This window comes from Rattus norvegicus, chromosome 14 (genome assembly GCF_036323735.1).
Source record: "Rattus norvegicus strain BN/NHsdMcwi chromosome 14, GRCr8, whole genome shotgun sequence".
NCBI classification, from domain to species: Eukaryota; Metazoa; Chordata; class Mammalia; order Rodentia; family Muridae; genus Rattus; species Rattus norvegicus.
This window is the reverse complement of record NC_086032.1, coordinates 63,006,275-63,027,401: the sequence shown is the minus strand read 5'-3', so window position 1 is coordinate 63,027,401 and position 21,127 is coordinate 63,006,275. Positions and strand designations below refer to the sequence as shown.

Sequence of the window (21,127 nt, the reverse complement as noted above, 5' to 3'; positions counted from 1 at the left end):
ATCTTAATGCATATATACTTTATAGGACTCAAAGAAATACATCTTCAATTAACAGAGCTGATAAAAGATGCTGTTTTAAGTCATACCTGGTGGGTCCATAAAATCAAAATGTACCAAGTCATCAATACCAAGCTTCTTCAATTGCAATACAACTGATCCTAAATTAGAACGCAGAATCTCAGGATAGGTGTTATCCTAATAAAAGTAAAAGCACATGTTATGATAATAACACTCTTTGTCCTTGCCCCCTCAACCTCTCGCTTTGGCATTATATTACTTGTACATAACTATCTCACAGGGAAAAAATACTTGAGATTATCCTAAAAGAAAAATCATACTTTTCCAACTACTTCTGTATTGTTTAAGTTTTGGAGCTAGCCACCTGAATTTGAAAACTTAAATATAAATCAGATAGATCAATATATTATACCATTAACTAATTTGGGGCAAAGGTTAGCACTTAAGGTTCTAAAACAGTGGTTCTCAGCCTTCTTAATGCTGCCCTTTAGTACAGTTCCTCGTGTTATGGTGACCCTAAACATAAAATTACTGCTACTTCCTAATTGTAATTTTGATACTGGTATGAATCATAATGTAAATATCCATATTTTCTAAGGCCTTCAAAACCCCAAAGGGATCACAGCCCACAGGTTGAGAACCGCTGTTCAAAAATGTTAGCGAAATAAAGTTCTTTTTTCTTAAATGCACATAGTATTACTCCTTACCTGCATTTCTGTTTTATAAGCTTTCTCTGTGTACAGCCTGAAGCATTTCCCAGGTCTGGTACGTCCAGCTCGACCAGCCCTTTGCTGAGCTGAGGCTTTACTAATTGCTGTCACCAAAAGAGACTCAACTCTGATTCTAGGGTTATATACCTATCGGAATGGAGACAGTTTATTATTCTTTCTTCAGCAAAACATGAAGTTAAATGCAACACAACACTAACAGGCTACAATTAATGTCAAATAACTGGTAGTTTGCTGACCATGACAATCAATCAGCTTCCACACTGTTCATCTCACAGTCTATCTTTCTTTTGGGCATTCTGGCTACCATTCCAAAAACTGAAGTTAAATGTCTAACACACAGAGGGCTTACATCTGTCTCTCTGAAGTTATTACTATGTTGTTAGGTGAAGGAAGAATTTTGCCAGTCCCAAAGAAAGACAAACAGACAGCAATTTAGTTATCTGTTCTTAAGAACAAGCAGTGAATAAGTTAGTCACATGCATTCACTTTAACGAGAAAGCTTTCTGTTAATAATATACCTATAGATTACATTGTGGTTACTTACCCAAATCTTTGAACATTTTAGCAACTATTCACTTAGAGGTAACTGGGTTCCTTTTCCTGGGGAATTAAAGTATTCCAAAAGAATGCCCAGTATACAAAATAGAAACTAATTCTGGACAAGTGGCTGACCAACATTAAGTATGATCCGGGATTTTCTATTACTACCATTTTTCTCCATACATGAGACCACATGCCTAAGCCACCATCATACACAAAAGGAACACAAAACTTTTATACCAAAGCATGTGGAAAATGTGGCCTAGATTACTGAACACAGCTTTAATTTCTAAGAGCAAGAAAGAATACAGGGATGTTACAAATTTCAAAAGGAAATCCAAAATTAGAGAAGTAACCCTGAAAAACTGTGTTAGTCACAAGATAAGCAAGCATTTAGCATCCTCAGTTCACATTATATAAAGTAAGCTCCAGCCATAGCTACCTTTTGCTTTGCAAATCCAGGGTCAATAACAAACACCACACCATCTATTGTCAAAGAGGTCTCTGCAATATTAGTTGACACAACCACCTGTTCAGAAATCAAGCAAAATGACCATGACTTAACCTACTGTCACTAACAAAAGAACTTTTAAACTAGCAATTCTTTATCAACACGCGATTATCAAGCACAGTGATTATACAAACAGAAATGTAGCATCAAAAGGCAAGTAATAAAATACACTATTAAGCACAGTTTATAAAATCTCAGATTGAATATTCCCTTCAAAGTTCACATAAGCATGTATTCCAGTATTTTCAGGCAATATTTACAAGTCTTACACACACAAACACACAGCAATAATTTAAATAAAAATGGCAGAGTGAACAGAAGTAAATTAATAAAAAACAGAAAAGCAAAACCAAGGTACAATTCAGTAAAAATTGGCAGATCCTCACAATGAAATGTAAACAGGAAGGAGAATGCACAGATTAGCAAAGAAAAAATAAATGTACTAACAGGGAATGATACTTGATGCATTCACATACTATTATGATAGTCTATTCACAAATTTGCACCATTTTCCTAGATTTTAGAATGTCTTCAGAAATTAAGTTTGAGAGGGCTCACTCAGCTTAGAGAGTGCTTGACTAGCAAGTCCAAAAAAATAAGGCTTGGTCAAGGAGGGTGGGGGGGGGATAGGATACTGGCGGGGACGACACAAAATTGGTTTTACTTGGGAAATGGTATTAAATACTTTTTCTATTAAAACAAAAGGAAATGATGGTAATGTTGACATTTAGAGACATGTATGCACCATGTTCACATAGATGTATCAAAGATGTATCAAAGTCTGCTCCTACACAGCCTGTATAATTTGGACGGTGAGGTTAGACATAGAAAGTATAAATGACAAATAAATGCTTTGAGTTTTAAAATGTGGTTATTTTTTAATTCAAGATAAAAATAGCTTTTAGCATAGGACCTGAATGTTAAGACAAAATTTCTGAGAAATTGGTCAGCTTAGCCAAGGGTTTATACGTGACTATAGAGACACACAAGAACAGAAAGAACTTGTATTCTCCCTATTCTTTTACTTCAGGGGGGAAAAAAAAAGCAATCTTTTAAGTTAAAAACCTTAAATTCGGGCTGGGGATTTAGCTCAGTGGTAGAGCGCTTACCTAGGAAGCGCAAGGCCCTGGGTTCGGTCCCCAGCTCCGAAAAAAAGAACAAAAAAAAAAAAAAAAAACCTTAAATTCAGTGACTAACGTTCACTACTCTAAATAATATAGATTTCATATTTAACTGGAAGATTACAGTAAATACTAGCAGAAAACCTTGGCATCTAACAACAAATATTTCAGAATCATTTAATGTCAATAAATGTCTTTTACACTGGTCAACTTATGAAAAACAATGACAAATAGCAGAAGTTAGTTTTACTTTCCATAGATCACATATTTATACAATCAATAATTAGAAGGGAAACAAACATATAATGCCTAACATTAATGATAAGAGTCCCAACCCACGTGCACTATTCTTTTAAAGTCAGATTTTTGTTGTAGCTCATACAAAGTTAAGCAAGTATCAAAGCTGGAAAACAAACCAGAATACTATGAAGGTATTAATACTCTTCAGTGTCAATCTGTATTTAAAACTCCCTATTAGACCATTAGACTAGTTAGTTAACACAGGGTTGTGGGGTACACGATTACAGATCTCATTTTTAAAATGCCATTTAAATACTTAGAAACATGTGTATTTTTGAATTCTTCAGGAAGATTTAAGACAGCGAAGCTAGACAATTATTTTGTTATATTAAAAGTGTACTTCACAGGGTTCTTTCAATATACAATGTGATAAAATTTCGTGATGCTGCCAACTTTAAGGAATTACAAATAAGCATCTTTGTTAGAACATAAGCAAGTAGCATACACCCTCTGGATATGATGAACTGATGAAGATTCACATTGTGTGCAAAAAGGGAACTGCGTAGTGAAAATGTCATCATGCTTCTAGAACAGTGCGTTAACTTAAAACTTGAGAATTATATTTTTTCCTAAAATTAAGTATTTAAAGATTATGATGCCCACATGTAACACCAAGAAGAAAGTAAGACTATGAAGCATGGTTTCTTGCTTCAATTAAAAAAATTTTTTTTCTGGGAAAAAAACAAACAAAAAACCACCTATGCATGTAGACATGTGGCCTCCACATGTTTAACAAGTAGAGGATAGTGCTGACTCAGCAAGCTTCACGTCATTACTTTTAACTATCCGTTGCTAGGCATATGTCAAATCCCACAATGTCAGCCTGGGGCCTTTGTTCAATAGTTACTGAAGTCTCTACTGCTGAAATGACAGGATTTAAAAATCATAAAAGGTAGTTAAGAACAAAAAGGGCTAATTTTCATAAATGTTGTTAGAATTAAGATTATTTCTACAGACTAGACCTCTAGATCTGAAAATAGCTAGATAACATACAAAATACATACAGAAAAATGAACGAACGAACGAATGCAAGAGATGGTTTATAGAGCTGCACTGCAGCCTCATCAATCAGGTAAAGCAAGTAGTAAATATGACCTAGACATAACAGTTCCCTATTCAATTAGGAACTAGTCAGCAAAGCGATCCTGAGGTAGTCAAGGGATTTGCTTGGGAAAAGTAGGAATGTTACACGCCTGTTCTAGACTGTAACTTTGTAATAAATGTTCAAAACCAGCAAAGTGTTAGAATCTCAGGCCGAGGAAACTACCTCAAGGCACACTGCTGTAGTATGAAGTAAGTCCTCAGCTGGCGTTAGAGCTAAAAATTTGAGGTTACCCTCAAAAACCTGTATCTAAATAAAACCAATATTTAGTTCACTAACTGCTATTAAAGTAGAAATTGTCCTGCTTGGACACAATAATTATCTAAATTAAGCTAATTTTCATTCTTTTAGCCACCAGAACATGAGTGTTCTCCTCCAATTCAAAGACATTTATTTTATTAGCTTGTGTGGTTAACTACTTTAAATAACAGGATCAATAACCCTCCCTTCAAAACCATGGAACCATCTCTGTAAGGACCATGCCCCATTTTACTAAGCAATTCCTATTTTGAGGCTTAATAGTGACTAATTAGCCATAGCATAAACAGAAGAGACTCCAACTATTCTTAAATTCTTTATCCTCCTGCCTCTTCTGCCAGAGTGCTAATCATAGGCATGTACCATGACATCTAGCTTCTAGTTTGAGTGACAGTACCATGCAGGTTTCCTACTATCAACAATGACTATAGTGAATATTTAATGTTACCTTTCTTCCAATTGCTCCATTCTGTTTTTTTGGAGGTGGTGGCTCAAAAATGCGCTGTTGCTGCTGGGGTGGAAGTGTAGAATATAATGGAATGATTTTAATATCACCAACTTCAGGACCCAAATCATCAACTTCACGCTTTATTCTCTTACAGGCCTCATCAATTTCCTAGAAAATAAAAATGTTAAGAGTATGAAAACAAAGTCCATCTTTGTTGTACACATTCCATTTGTCATATCTATGATCTACCTTCACAGATAATCTATTTCAAATGTGGTAACCAAAATTAAATAAATTTCAGTGTGATTTTGAAACAACCAAAGAAATTTTGATTTCTGTATTGAGCCAAATATGTAAATACCATATTTGCATCCCAAAACCCATTTCTTAAAGACTCGGATGTCCTAATTAATTCTCAACCAACTGTATTAAAATTGAAATTTCTCACCCAGGAATATTTAACTGCACTCATAACCTTTTCATTTTCACAATCTAAAAGAAACTGATGAGTTATATATTTAAAATACAGTAATTAGGCTTTAATGTCACATATCACTAACGTGATTATATCAAAGAATTGCTTCATTATGCCTAGTAAGAACAAGCACTTTTACAGTATCAACGTAGCTATTTCATAAGTATGCTGACACAAACACATTAGAGCCACGTCAGAATGTTCTCCATCAAGGCAAACTAATCCAATGTACTTGTATTCAAATACAAATTTAAAGAAAGACATAATAAATGCATTTGGGAAAGAAAGGAGCAGCAGCTCTGGAGGTAGCAAATGGCTTTAAAAAGGAAGGCTGATGGTGGACAATAAATGTTTTGCTGAAGCAATTAAACTTGAAAACACATTAAACGATTATTAAACAATCTTTCATGTATTAACTAGGCAGTCAACTATAGTAACAAAGAGTATCGTTAAGAGAAAAAAGGATTTTCAGGTAATTAGTTTTGTATCAAATGAGGCTTCCTGACAATGATTTTAAACCAACTTGTAGATTCTGTGTTAAAGAATATAAAATCTGGGGCTGGAGAGATGGCTCGCTGTTAAGAGCACCACTGCTCGTCCAGAGGACCGGGGTTCAAATTCTAGAACTACGTGGGAGCTCACAACTGTCTGTAACTCCAAGGTCTGACACACTTACACAGACATGCATGTAGGCAAAGCACATAAAATAAATGTAAATAAAAAAATACACATATTTGGAGGTTGGCTCAGCAGTTAAAAGTACTGGCTGTTCAAAGCACCAATATGGTAGCTCACAACCACTTGTAACTCCAGTTCCAGTGTATTTGGTTCTCTGTTCTGGCCTTGAAAACACAAGGTACACATCTGATACACATACATAATACATGCAAGCTGCATACATACACACAAAATGAAAGTATAAAATCCTTGGACAGAACCAACCTTTTTTTTTTTGCCTACTACAAAATAGCAATTTTCTTATAAGGTTATTTGACAGAAGGAAATTATTATTAAGAACCCAAAGTTTGTTTTGAGATTTCAAGTTTCTAGAAAATGAAAAGTCAATGCCATCTATTTGAAAGAAAATTAAAGTCTTTTAAACAAAAAGATTGCTTTTAAATGCTCTATAAAGATCAGAATGTCTCCTGCTGGCATGCAAATATGGAATTAAGATCCCTATAAGAGTGAAAAATTTTAAATTAAGAAAATGAGACTCCTAATATTTCAGATTTTTTAATACCAGCTCACTTTAACAGTTAAGTGATAAGCCTAAGAGCTACATTCCATGTATTAAAAAAGACTTTAGCAAACATAATAAGGAAATCTATGCAAAACAAACCAGTTGGAAGTTTTCAAACCCAAAACATAATGAGAGTACACAACTATAACTTTACTTCATTTTACAACATACCAGCACACAGCTGAAAACACGAAGCTTACTGACTTCCCTTCCCCCATGAATGAAATGAATTATAATAAGCAGACTCAGAAAAAAAGCCTTTTTGGTTCTCTCCATGAGATCAGCTGAAACTTCCAATACCATTCAAATATGCCTCCTTCCAGAGTAGATTAAGTCAAGAGGAAGTGAGAAATTGTAGAGAACAAACACAAGAGGAAAAATGAATATTGCACAAGCATTAGCTTCAACAGTTAGAGCATGAGTGCTGTTTACATGCCATGGGTAAGATACTAGTTAAGTCTTTCAAAAGATTTATGGAAATTTTTCCACTTTAACTGCAAAAAAAAAAAAAAAAAAAATCAGTTACATCAAAAGAGGGAAGACTATCCAGAAAACTGGATGCTCAACACCCTTAGCTCACAAGAACTAAGGGAATGTGTCTACAGGAGAAGAATTTACAAACACATTTCCCCAAGACATTTGGCAGCATCTAAATATCTTTGCTGGTTATGGCTAAAAAATACTGCTGCATCTACTGAGTGCTGATAAATGTCCAACAATTCAAAGGGATCCGAGAACACAAAAATTTCCAACTCACAATATAAATAGTATTTAATCGTAAGGATGATTAAAAAAACACACACACACAAAATACCCAAGATTAAAAAACTTATCCCAAATTCATATTTCTTAACTGAGTGGCATTTACATCATCTAGCTAGCAGTTCTATAAGAGCTGGACACAATAAAAAGAAGAGGTTTTGGTGTGTTTGGTTTGCATGAGATTAGAGCAATTTTCCACTACAGTTTAGGTGCAGTTATGTATCATAGTGGGGATGTTTTGGACTATAAAACACTCCTCTGGAAAAGCGACCAAGCCTACATCTTTTTTTTTTTTTTTTTTTGGAGCTGGGGACCGAACCCAGGGCCTTGCGCTTCCTAGGCAAGCGCTCTACCACTGAGCTAAATCCCCAACCCCCCAAGCCTACATCTTAAATGACCTAAAGAGCTTACACACTGTGTTTTCTCCTCAAACTTCACTTATTTCCAAAAAACATTAAACAAAAAAACAGAACTTGTTTTAGCAAATTCTCTTCCTTCAGACCAAAAATCTACTGACCATACTTAAGACATTCTAGAATAGAACTCAAGACCTTCTACTGTAAAAGGCACCCAAATATTTAAAGGAATTACAACCATCTACCATTTCAATTGTATTTTCTTCACCCTTTAAATATGAGTGTATAAAAGGATGTGGTTAAGTATTACATATATTCAAAGAATTACACTGAAAACTTGGAAGGACTGAGATGAGAAAAATACGGCCAGCCTTGGTTATATAAGTTTAGAGTTGTTAGGTAAAGGACATTTGTACACAAAAATTACATTAAGCAAATTATACCTCTTGACCAGTCAAGAAAAGAAGAAGGTCTCCTTCCTCCTCTTCACACATATGTATTTGGATCACCGTTCGAATTGCTGCTTCAAGATAATCTCTCTCTGGTTCGGGAGTATAAAAAATCTCAACAGGATGTGTTCGGCCAGGTATAGTTAAGAGAGGACAGTTATCAAAGTAAATCTGGAATTTTCCAGCATCTAGGGTAGCACTCATAACTATAACCTGTAGGAGGAAAACAGCAAATTACTTTTGAGGCTTTATCTCTATAAAGATTCCTAGATGATCCCAAAGAAGAAAAAAAAGTTACTATTCTATATATATTTATTAATCAGCTATGAAGATAGCTTTATCCCAGACTAGAACCAGGGAAGCAGAGGCAGACACATCTGAGTTCAAGGTCAAACTAACTACAACACAAAGAGTTCAAGACAGCCAGAGCTACATAGTGAGACCCTGTCTCATCATCACCCCTAGAGGGAAAAAGACAGTCTTTAAAGAAACATTAAAAACAAAATACAGGCCAGTGTAGTGGCACACATATTAAACACTAACACTCAAAAAGACGTAGAAGTAGGTAGATCACTGTGTGAGTTCAAGGTCAGCCAGGGTTAGAAAGTGAAATCCTATTTTTAAAAAACAAAAATAAAATATAGAAAGAAATAAAATACGTTGAGATTTTTTACATTTTAAACTACATGATAAGTAAATAACGTATAAGGCCTATGTAAGGGATACACTCATATACCATTTAAGCCAATATGTTGTAACATGTAATAATGCGTAATGATACAATTAATTTTTAATTTAATACATTGCATTATTAATAAAAATCAAATAGAGCAAATAGAAATTTGCCTTAAATTAAGCACAGCTATTTTGAAAATCTAAAAAATGCTAGGGTCATTAGGCTGGCTGGCCAGCAAGGCACTGGGAGCTACATATCTCTGGCCCTGGGATTACAAGAAGGTGCTATCACACTTATACAAGAGTGTAAACAAGCTAGGTGCGGTAGCTCGTGCCTTTAATCCCATCACTCTGGAGGCATAGGTCAGGGAATAAGCCTGGTTAACAAAGCAAGTCCAGGAGAGCCAGGGCTAGCACTTAGAGAAACCCTGTCTCAAAAAGCAAACAAAAAAAGCAAGTGTTTCTTTGGGGGTGATAATCATATGTATAGTTATTCCCACCATGTCATATTCTGGCCCCTGCAAGCACCCACAGTTATGTGCACATGCATACACAAACACACACTTAAAAATTATAAAGCTACTTCTTCACCTTTAAATCTGATCTCTGTCTCACAACTTCCTTTAGAACACCCATAAGAATATCCGTAGCTAATGTTCTTTCATGGGCCTCATCAAGAATTATCACACCATAACGCTCCAGGAGGGGATCATTCATAGCTTCACGAAGGAGCATCCCGTCAGTCATATACCTTCAATTACAAAGACAACATTGGTCAAAATCATCTATGTATATTTAAAACTATCCTAAGTAAAAATTGTAAAAATTAAGCTTGCAAAAGAGACACTAAAGTTATATCATAACATCTTACCAAACACTACAATAGACTAAGAAATATAATACAACTCCCCAATCATGGCATAGAATGATCACATAGTTTCACACAAATGACAAAACTAACTAAATTTGTCATTTAAATGCTTTAAAAAATTTCCTTAAAAAAATTAAAACAAGCCAATAAAGCCAATAAACGAACAATTTTAAGTTGTCTCATGCCATCACACTACTAAAATATTACTATATGAAAAATGTACATTTTGGGGGGAAAAATGAAACTCAAATTTTTTAAGGTAATAATGTAACAATAGCTAACAGCAAACAATTCTACTATCCTCCATCGATATCACAAATGAAGTGACCTAAAGGACAAAATGAGTTCATTCATAAAGGTTCTGGGAATAATTGACAGCATCAGCACCATGAGAATGCTGATATATAGATGTAAAATCAAAAGCAAATGACATCAAACAGAATGATGACTCAAAAAAAAAAAAGAAAAAAGAAACCAGGCTTAGAATGGCTTCAGAGAAGGCAGTTACTACAGAATCCAACCATTACAGAAGGAACCATGTAGAGTCAGTATCAGATCAAGGATGGTTTGTAAAACATTGTATAGGTCAGCCATCTCCTGTCCATTCCATTCTGGCCAGTGCTGTCACTAAAACAAAACAACTATCCTTAAGTTGGGCACCTGGACAAAAACATAGCATGCCTTAAAATGCTAAAGTCACAGTTCATGGTCAGTTAAATAAAAGCCCATTTTTTTATTTAGAAATGGCATTAACAAAAATCCAAAGCCATTATTTATGACTTAATTTTGGTTCCTTGTCCTGTAATCTAACAATATCTAATCTTTTATAAACCAATTTGACTTCAGTTTATATCATCTAGTGAAACAGTTAAGTTCAGCATACAACACAGTGAATCCATCTCTTTATTTACTCTAAGAGTAATTCTAAACGTATCAAAACATTTGGCAAACAAGTACACTTTCACTTCATGTCTATTTTGAGGCAAAGAGTTATTACATACCTCTGGCTGGCTTGGACTCTTGAGTGCTGCTGGTAAGAGTCATTATACCTAGTCCCCATTTATACAGCTTATGTTTCTACCGTATTCTTTTCAAAATAAATCCCCACCATTTCTACAATCAACTCCAAGATCTTATTTTAAGAACATAAAAGAAAAATCACTGTAAATGTCATAACAATCCAGTCAGGTACCTACTAAGCCACACGATGGCTTCTAGATGCCTTGAAACTTTTCATTTTGCATTTTGCAATTATTATTTTCAGACTAACATGAGGTAGGCAATCCAGTGACAAAGTAAATGTGGATAAGTACCTTAAGTGCACAAAACTCTTGTTTTAACTTTTAGGGGGACATAAAAGAAGTGGTTCTTATTTCAAGAAGATTTGCTCAAATGTCTATCTATACTGTACTGTTGCTACACATTTCTAGACTATCTTTGCTAGTCTTTCAATAGGAAACCATGTATTTCTGAAAGCACTTTAATTAGCATATTAATTCTGTCTGTTATTTCCAAAAATTCACTGAGTATTTGAAATATACACAAAACTAAATCACTATCAAATATTCACAGGAAACGACAAACACCAAACTCATCAATTACAAGACTTCAACTGATTCTAAGATATACCTCAATTTATTAGAAAGTTGCAAAGCTGGCATATTACAACTAACCTAACAGGCATTCAATCATAATTATTTAATAAAGTAAAGCCACATAAACAAAAAGCCAGAATTTGTGAATAGCACTAATCTAGCTTAAGTATTTTTCAACAAATATATACAAGTAACATAGACCAATACGTTGTATGTAAGTTATTCCTAACTAATGGTAATGAAAACAAACTTCTGGGTGTGCCAATAAAGATATTTCCAGAAACTTTAAGGGAGTGGGAGGACCTACTGTAGATGTAGGTACAAACAGGCCATAGGATGAAGTCCTGGATTAGAAAGCACCTGAGCGTTACTTCTGCTTCCCCACTGCAGATAGATTATGACCAGCTGCCTCACACTACTGAACTCTATGCCTTCTTCATGATGAAACCCAATCCTCCTTAAAAGGTAAGCCCAAGTAAGCTTTTTCCCTTACAGTGTCGGTATATGGTCACAGCAGAGAGAAAAAACAGATACACACACACTGACATACTCACATAAACAAGTTTGTAGAAAGCAATTGTTTAAATTATAAAGAATCAACATTCCTAAAAGACATTATGATCTTTTGAATATATCATCCTTGGAGAACTGGTTTCAGTACACCAAGCATCTGTGTGGATTCTGTCTTTTATACAAATTAGCCTAGTATTTTCATATAACTCTAAACATTTTCCTATATATACATTTTAGTTTCTAGATGTACAATACATAATAGACTCTTACATCAAGTTGTACAGTTTAAGGAAGGAAAAACCAAGTGTCCAAATTTAGTATAGTTACTCATTTTTCCAGATTATTTTCAATTTTCATTTTTACAAATGCAAACCCAGCAGTGTCAACTCTTATTTTTATATTCTTTATTAAACAGCAGTTAGCAATAGAAAAGTTTCTGGATGACAGTAACAATGCACACAACAAAGGAAAAGCAGCTTTCATTTGGCAGAAAACAGATCTATAATAAAGACAGTCCCCAAACTTTGGGTAATAGTTCAACTCTACCCTAGCTTATCTATTAAAAACACTGGATTTCTGGTGGACTAATTCAAAACTTATAGCATTAAAGAAAAACTTCAGGTAAACCTTAGAAATCTCTTTATAAACAGTCTATAATCCCTGGCTATGTTATAGACATAGCCAACGGAGTTTGGATAGTTAATAATCTCAATACACACACACACACACACACACACACACACACACACACACACACACCCACCCCATCCAGAGCCAATCAATTAAACAACTATTTCCATTATAAACTGGTCACTTGAAATGATCTCCTAAATAATTTAAGTCTTCAAAAGAATCATTCATCTTAATAATATAAAAGGTAACATTCCTAATTCTAAGTAGCTTAGTGTATCAAAAATATTTCTTGGTAATTTTCGCAGGATCAAGTTCAATCTAACAATACAATAGTAAAGCATATTACCAATTACAGTGAGATATACTAGATGTGGTGCTCACCTAAAAATGAAATATACCTCAATGTTCTAATAAAACAAACAAAGTAAGAACCAGGAAATATCAAGCTCCTTTGTGACACACACACACACACACACACACACACACACACACACTCACTCTCTCTCTCTCTCTCTCTCTCTCTCTCTCTCTCTCTCTCTCTCTCTCTCTCTCTCTCTCTCTCTCGGCTGAAATGCTTAGCCCAGACACCCAAACACGCCGAACAGTTTTGTTATGCCAAGTTATTTAGCCTGTTTCAAGTTTAAGATGCCTAATCAAGAAAAAGCCTAAAAATTTAACAACTATAAACAAACAATTTTTAAATACTTGCCCAATTCCAACTCTAAATTTTGAAGGCAATACTCTTTTACTCCCAGAACAACATGACAAAAAGCTGAGATTATAATTTCTATGCATTTTCCCACCAAATACTGGCACTGTGCAAACAAAGTAGGCCTTCTACAAGTAATTTTTTGCAAGTGCATAAATATTAGAAATAAGTAGGTGATCAAGTTAGCTTACATTGATAAGTCAGTAGAATTCTATTTGAAGGGGGCAAAAAGACCTGAGTTCAGTCTAATGATTAGAAAAGCCAACTTCTGACCTTCGTAAGTGGTACAGCACACTGCCTTGCATATATACAGATTAAAAAAAAAAAAAGAATCCCACTTGAAAAGTAATATTTCAGTCAACTGCTTAGTCAACTTACCAATTATTCTGTACTCCCCTGCCTAAGAGCACAAAGATCAAACTAAACCATTTAGCTTACACACTAGAGTTCAATAAGAATGGAGCCTACTACTATAAATTACTTTTAAATCGTACATATGAGGCTTAAAGTAGTAGCAGACCAGTTTTTACTTCTTATCTCAAGCCCTAAGGGCACTTGCCTACATTCACTCCACAATGACAAACATCAAATTCTAATTCATGCTAATATCCTCAACTGTAATTCAATTATTGTGTTATACAGAACTTTACATTGCTTTATTAAGCTCCTTTTAAATTAGTTTAGCTGGTAGGCACCAGTTAGTTACTTTCCTATTATTGTAAGAAGACACCAAGACCAAGACAACTTATAAATTTTTTGGAAGTTTGCTTTCAGTTTCAGAAGGCAAGGAGGATTACAGCATGCGGTACTGAAGCAGTAGCTCAAAGCTAACATTATCACCTCAAAGCTGAGGATTCAAGAGACAATGATCCACCCTTTCCTAGTGACATACCTCCTCAAACACTCCCAGGAGGAGTCCTTCCCAAATGGTCCAACTATAGGAACCAAGCACTCAAATATTTGATCCCATGGAAGCCATTTTCATTCACACTAAATCTGACTAGTAAGATTCTACAATATAGCTGGAAATATACTTCCACTACCACCAGCAGTGTGTTAGCCATGTTGACTACATAGTTAAGCTGAGTGTCAGTATATCATGACTGTACATAGATCAACACACTTAGAATCCTTGAGACAGTTATTAGCTCCTTCCTCTGGAAACTTGCAACTAATTAGTAATAGGGCTGGGACCCAACTCAAGACCTTAGGATAGAGGGATCATCTTGGTTCTCAAATTCCTCATCACTGTGCCCTGTTGGCTAATGCTACAGACTCTAAATTCTTATACAGTTAGCACTTCAGTATTAAATTTGCCAGGCAATATATCATAATTCTCAGGGTGTCATCCTTAAATGTTCCCTACCACCAAGATCGTTACTGAGTAGTGTTTGTATTTTGCTAGTAGGATCTTTTGGCTTCTTCCACCTTCTTGCCTATAAAGAACGCCTATCTTTAATATTAAAACAATCCTATAAATTTTTTTATCTAGATTGTATAAATATACTTCTTATTAAAAGTGTATTTCCTTTAAGTTTTAAATGGAGTTTATACAATGAAGACTGCCATTCATTTTTCCCTATGTTTCAACCATGTCCTTCCTCTTGTCTTTACCTTTTCTTGGCTTCCTAGCAGCTTAACCTCAAATTATACCAGACAAAATTCTGGGTAGAGTATGAGAACAGTAGTTAACAGAACTCATATCCCTTCAAAATTATACTTGTTTTATATACTAACTTCAGAGTCTCCTTTAAAATCCCAAAACTAAAGCTAATCAGATAACCAAAACAGATACCGAATGAAAAGGAAATTACCTAAATCTCTAAATCTCCATGTTCTGCTTCATCAACAGAACCTTAAAGAATTTTAGAAGGTCCTTATTATATCTTCCCCTTCTCTTAATTTTGCTAAACATTCATCAAGATTCTTATAGTCACAAGTTTCACATTCCTCTGTTGCCGATTTGACTTCCTCAGAGTAAGTGGAGAAGGGAAGAACCCACCAAGTTCCACATACAAGGCAAGCATAGGAGACAGACTCAAATTCTATCCCAAATTTGTAGCTCCACTAAGCAAGACATTAAAAATCCCACCTTTGATTATTGTCCACAATAATCTAGTTCTTTAATAACTTAAAGTAATCTGGCATAAAATGCTTATATGTTTGTTCAATGCTTAAAAGTTTTATTACTCACAAAGTAACTGTGGTACTTCCTCAAGCAAAAAACTTTTAAGTGCATGACATGGTCAGGAAGCTCAGGCAGAACTCATTTCTAGGCAATCCTAATCTATAGATATAAAGCAAAAACCAGGACAGGTAGGGCTATAGAAACCCTATCACATGTGCACATACACAACAGAGAGAGCCATACATTGTTCTGATAAACACATATATGCCATGGTTAGCCATGCTCAAACCGACACACACATTACATATTTAAAGGATTAAAAGCTAACCTTTCCCTTAAGGGAACAAAAAAATTGGGGGTGGGGGTTATCCCATATGCCTAGAATTCTGGCACCCTGTACCTCAATCTTTCTATTTGCTTCATTCAACTGGATCGTAGACTGAAAATGCCGACTACACAAAACTGAAATATGGCTCACTGGTAGATCACTTGCCTAGCAAGCATGAGGTCCTGGGTTAGACTCCACACTGTCACCAAGAAACCAACTTCTCCATCAAACGTGAATTATTCTTCCATATAAATATGATCTGCTTCAGCTATCTGAAACTTTGTATTTATATTTGCTCTTGATAGACATAAACCAGATTAATTTCTTACTACTATATATTGTCTAATACATAAAACATTGTTCAATGGCTAAAGTACTGAGTATTTCTTGATAAATAGCTGGATTCCCTCAACATCAAACTACTTCTATTGTTCAGCTGTTATCACCTCAACTACCAGTAATATTATCTACAAAGTCAACTCCAAAATATTTTTTCTACAGATTAAACTGTTCCCTTTCCAAAGTCATTTGTTCCCTGAAAATAAACTAAGAAATGTTCTATGATTTGTTACAACTCATACCAAGAAATTCTTCAATCCATAGCAATGGTATTACACATCAACGTCTTGTTCCAAACATCACGATGAATCATGATGCTCTGACATGACTGTCACAATGGCATTTATCCTTAACCCACTAGTTTTCAGACTGGACTGTTTCTTTAGATTCCTTAATGCTATGTCTGATCTCCATGTCGACTAATTTGTACAAGGTCAAATCCTCTGCCAACAGTACAATACCTAATGTAGAATTTAATGCATCTCAAACATTGAAAATATATTATGGATACCATATAGGACCAATTTTAAAGACACAAATGTAGCTTCGAACTGTCTGTCTATATTCTGAGATGTTCAAGAAAAAAAATCTTTAAAATTTAGTCTCCTCTACTATCCTTTTGTATTAAAAGTTTGACTATTTGATGAATATGTAAACACTTTAATTTCTAGATAGAAAAATAGTTAATGCAGGGTAAGGACCTGTCTATACATGCATTCTTCCTACTCAATACACAACTGACCTTCAGTTTAAAAGCTTTGCCAGTTTTTACTCTCTGGGTTTTCAGTGAGTTAATGCAAATATATCCAGGTACTTTTACAACACTTCTTAGTGAAGTCACCCTATCAATTAAAACTACCACTAACACTCTTACTACTAAGAGTTGCATTACAATTTTTCTTTCCTTGAAGGAAATAAAACACATACCCATTTCCAAGTCCATTAACAATGCCAGGTTAGTTTTAAAGGATGGTAAACAGATTGTAGAATACCAACAAGCTTAGTTTATCTAGAATAAGTTTTAAAGCTTTAATTACAAGATCCATCTTTTGAAAGTCCATCCTTCCTCTACTTCTACCAGATACACTATTAATATGGTTTGTAATTTTCTCAAAAATCCACACTGCTTTATTCCCTTTACTGTAGCTTACCGAGAAAATATGGTACATAATCAAATATTGAAAAGATACTCCTTGTAGAGATGAGGAAAAATCTATTCTTTATTTTCAAGTTCTTGATATCTACATCTTATAGAGTAATAAAAAAGCTGATTTTATGCAATATAGTCATTATACTGTAATTTCAAATCACAGATGTTATCACCTTAAGTTTTATATTCAATGAAAATGAAGATACAAGCCAAAAATACATTCCTTAAAAGTAAAAAACATAAGCTGATTAGTATTTTAAAGTTGAACTTCTATTAAAAAATTATGAAGTTCAAATGAAACCCAAGAACTTAAAAAAAGTGAAATATAAGCTAAAAAGTTAACAGGCTATCTTAATTAAAAAACTGCCTTTTCAGTTATAAATTTTAAGAGACACACTAAATATTCAAAAACAAAAATATGTACTACTTAAGATCAATGCTCAGATATGGATGAACCAAGAGCCTAAGGATGGTGGATACAGAACCTCATACTATGCTACTGTACCATTTTTCCTAATCCAATCAATCTCATTCATCTTACCACAGGGCATTTCCACACCACAGGTTCACATCACTGACCATGTATTCCAGGTTTGTTTTTTATAACACACTTGAAAACTGCACTGTGACCAAGTTATTTCTAAAACTGACTAATGTCCTATAAATGTGAATACATAAAAGCAAGAGGAGAAAGTAAGATTTGTTGGACAGCAATTATCACTAGTTAAGCAGAATGTAACTGTAAGACCCAGAAAACAACTATATAAATTAAGTTACAAGGCTCAAAATGGTCACAGAAGCAGGATCTTGAGATGGTATAAATACTTTATTACAGAACAAGATTCTTCCATGAGCTCACACATAGCAAAAACTACACAATTTTCCTTACCCATAAATAAATCACATCCCTCCCACATATCATCTGTTCTAAACATAACTTTTACTAACATTTTTACCCTTTATTACATTTAAATGAACAATCTAAAACACCACACTTTATGCTATTATTAACATTTTACACAGGATATAGCACCACATAACTAAACTGAAACAGAATTTCTTTCTTTTTTTTTTTTTTCCTTTTTCTTTTTTTCGGAGCTGGGGACCGAAGCCAGGGCCTTGCGTTTGCTAGGCAAGCGCTCTACCACTGAGCTAAATCCCCAACCCATGAAACAGAATTTCTACTGAAAAGCTAAATATACTATCATCAAGAAAAAACACTGACAAAAATCACCTGGCATGTCTATTTCATTGTATTTTAAAGCTGGCAATTCCATTAGTAAAAGTCCTTAACTAATGAAAAAAAAACAAACCAAACCTATAATTAGAGTAGTATCCACTTTAAAGATAGAGTACTTACTTAAGAATGGTTTTTGCACTACTGCAGTCTTCAAATCGAATGGAGTATCCAACTTCCTGGCCTAACATCACGTCCATCTCATCAGCAACTCTCTGAGCCACACTCATTGCAGCCACTCTCCTGGGCTGTGTACAGGCAACTCCCCTTTTGGGTCCTGGCAAGGATCGCATATACTCCACACACCACTGTGGTATCTATGAAATGATTTCACATTTAAATTATCTGTACCCTACCCACATACAAACTATATGTATCTAATACTTTATCTTACTGTAATTATTTAAAACAAAATTCAATTATGCAAAGTTGTTATGACTCGGGTTACACTAACGCGAGCACTCTAAGCCAGAAGGGCTCATGGACAACAGGGATGTAACATAATTACACTCCTGGGAAGACAAGATCCACTCAGAGGTGCTCAGTGTGCTCCGCAGTACAGCTGCACCATTAGTATTTCTAAGCAATGGAAAAACATCCAATTTAAATTCTATCCTTGAAAGAATTTTAAGTCTCAGAAGTAAAATACAGCAATGTATACTTTTGAAAATCACATTCTTAATTATAAAAATGTAGGCACAAGTATCATATAAATTGCAATCCATCAAAACGTCATTATAACCCTGTTAACTTTTCTCTCAGGAGCAGTATTATGCACAGTAACAGTACCTTAGATAACATCTTAACTAGTTAAGTTCTCAAAATCACCACCTTCAAGTTCAAAGGGACTGAGAACAGCCAAGGGGAAAAGAGAAAAGAAAATCTGAAGCTCAAGGTGGTCACTATGGTGACCAATTACAATATGCAGACATGAAGGGCTTCTCTCATAGTTTGGTTCTCTAGTCATTTAACGGAAAAGATAGGAAGATGTAAATGTTCACAACCTTAAGAATCCTCAGCTATAAGTACCTCGATCTGTCTCATCAAGGATTCTGAAATCTGAAACATTCTAATACTAAGGTATGTACAGGGCTTGGATCTCAGTGCTTACATGACGACATCTGATGAGAAATGTTGGCTGATACACTGTTATATATAATTTAGTTAATTACTTTTGCAATTTGACTAGCTCATGCATAAAAACAAATAACTCAAAGGGGAGACAATTATACTGTTTCTCCAAAGAAAATAGTGTATGTTTTTCAAGGGCCTAAATGAAGAAAACTACTAACTAACACTATCTTCCTAGTTCTGGAAACCAACAGAACCATAGTGCTTTTCTAGGAAAGCTTTAAGGATCTACCTTCATTTCACCAACCCTGCTCCAAAAGAAAAGGAAAGTAAAATAAAATCAAACAATGTGAAATTAGAAGCACTGACTAGCAGATTAAAGGAAGTTAGTCCTTAATTCTTAAAACTGTTCAGATTTAAAAAAAAATCCATTCTAATGAAATGAATGACTTAACTTCATTTTATTTGGCAGATCTCAAACTTTTAAAAGTTCTTTATACTCTTAAAATAACTAATGAGAAAGTAATAGATTTACATATTAATTCCTAATGAAACCCATCTTGTATAAACTTGCATTTTCACCCCACAAAAAATAATTTTTTCAAACTAAACCTTTCTAGTAGGATGTATTTTACATATTCTCAATTCTGATGTCCAACCTGATAGACAGCACTTAGTTCTCTTTATGTCTGTCCATCTGCACAATGCAAACTACCTTCAATGTGGCTATTAATAAAGCATGAAAAATACATATGGTTTGACTTTCCAAAAATATTAACAAAGATTGTCAATAGCATCTGAAATAGTTTAAAAATTCTACTGGCATTGATAGAGCCACATTCTCATGAATTTTTTTTTAAAAAGACATTAAATTTAAAAGTTAAGGGTTTGTTTGATACAGGGTGTCTCTCTGTAGACAAAGCTGCCCTCAACATGCTGAAATTAAAAGTGTCACTATCCACAGCTAAAAGTTTGAGTTATTAACATAAAGTTGTCCCTCAATTAAATCTTTTAATATTTTTGGTTGCTAGAATATCAAAATGTCTCTATGAAATACTCAGTTTTGATCTGTAGAACATAATTTAAAAAAATCCTAAGCCAGACACAGTGGTCCACATCTAAGGTTCAGCAGGCAAGAGGATAGCAAAACTAGAAGCCTAAATAGACTGAATAGCAAGATCCTTTCTTTAAAATAAAAAAAACGGGGGTGGGGGTGGGGGGACACCCTGAACATAGAGCTCAATGGTAGAGTACCTGCTTTAGCAGCATGTTCAATTAGAAATGTGTACCCTACATTCATAAAAATGAATGAATAAGTCAAAAAAGCCTTTCATCTTTACATATTAAAATGGGCAATTATTAAGTTGATTTCAGTATTTTCCTGTGTTTTGGAAATATTCTACCATACCCAACAACTTTTGTAATCAAAATGAGACTCTTCTCTGATGGCTTCCCAAGTGTCTATTAAATCCACAATTACTACTAAATTCAAGTTCAGGGATATAACCAAACAGCTGACGGGTGCTCCATGAGGAAAGGACTATTTGGCTACATGTAGTACGAGTGC

The 21,127-nt window shown here is 34.5% G+C and overlaps 1 protein-coding gene across 6 annotated transcripts in view; it reads right to left on the bottom strand.

Moving 5' to 3' along the window:
- The window catches only part of Dhx15 (DEAH-box helicase 15), a 37,944-nt gene that overhangs the window by 10,428 nt on the left and 6,389 nt on the right, over positions 1-21,127 (bottom strand). For all 6 annotated transcript variants that reach the window (XR_005492917.2, XR_005492918.2, XM_063272935.1 and 3 more), the window contains exons 3-9: positions 18,613-18,806; positions 9,578-9,737; positions 8,306-8,524; positions 5,030-5,197; positions 1,732-1,818; positions 726-875; positions 87-195 (exon numbers count right to left, since the gene is read on the bottom strand). Coding sequence is in view for 4 of the 6 variants with exons in the window: in XM_063272935.1 (XP_063129005.1) it covers positions 87-195; positions 726-875; positions 1,732-1,818; positions 5,030-5,197; positions 8,306-8,524; positions 9,578-9,737; positions 18,613-18,806 (1,087 nt within the window). In the remaining 2 variants the exon portion in view is untranslated. The remainder of the gene's footprint in view (positions 1-86; positions 196-725; positions 876-1,731; positions 1,819-5,029; positions 5,198-8,305; positions 8,525-9,577; positions 9,738-18,612; positions 18,807-21,127) is intronic.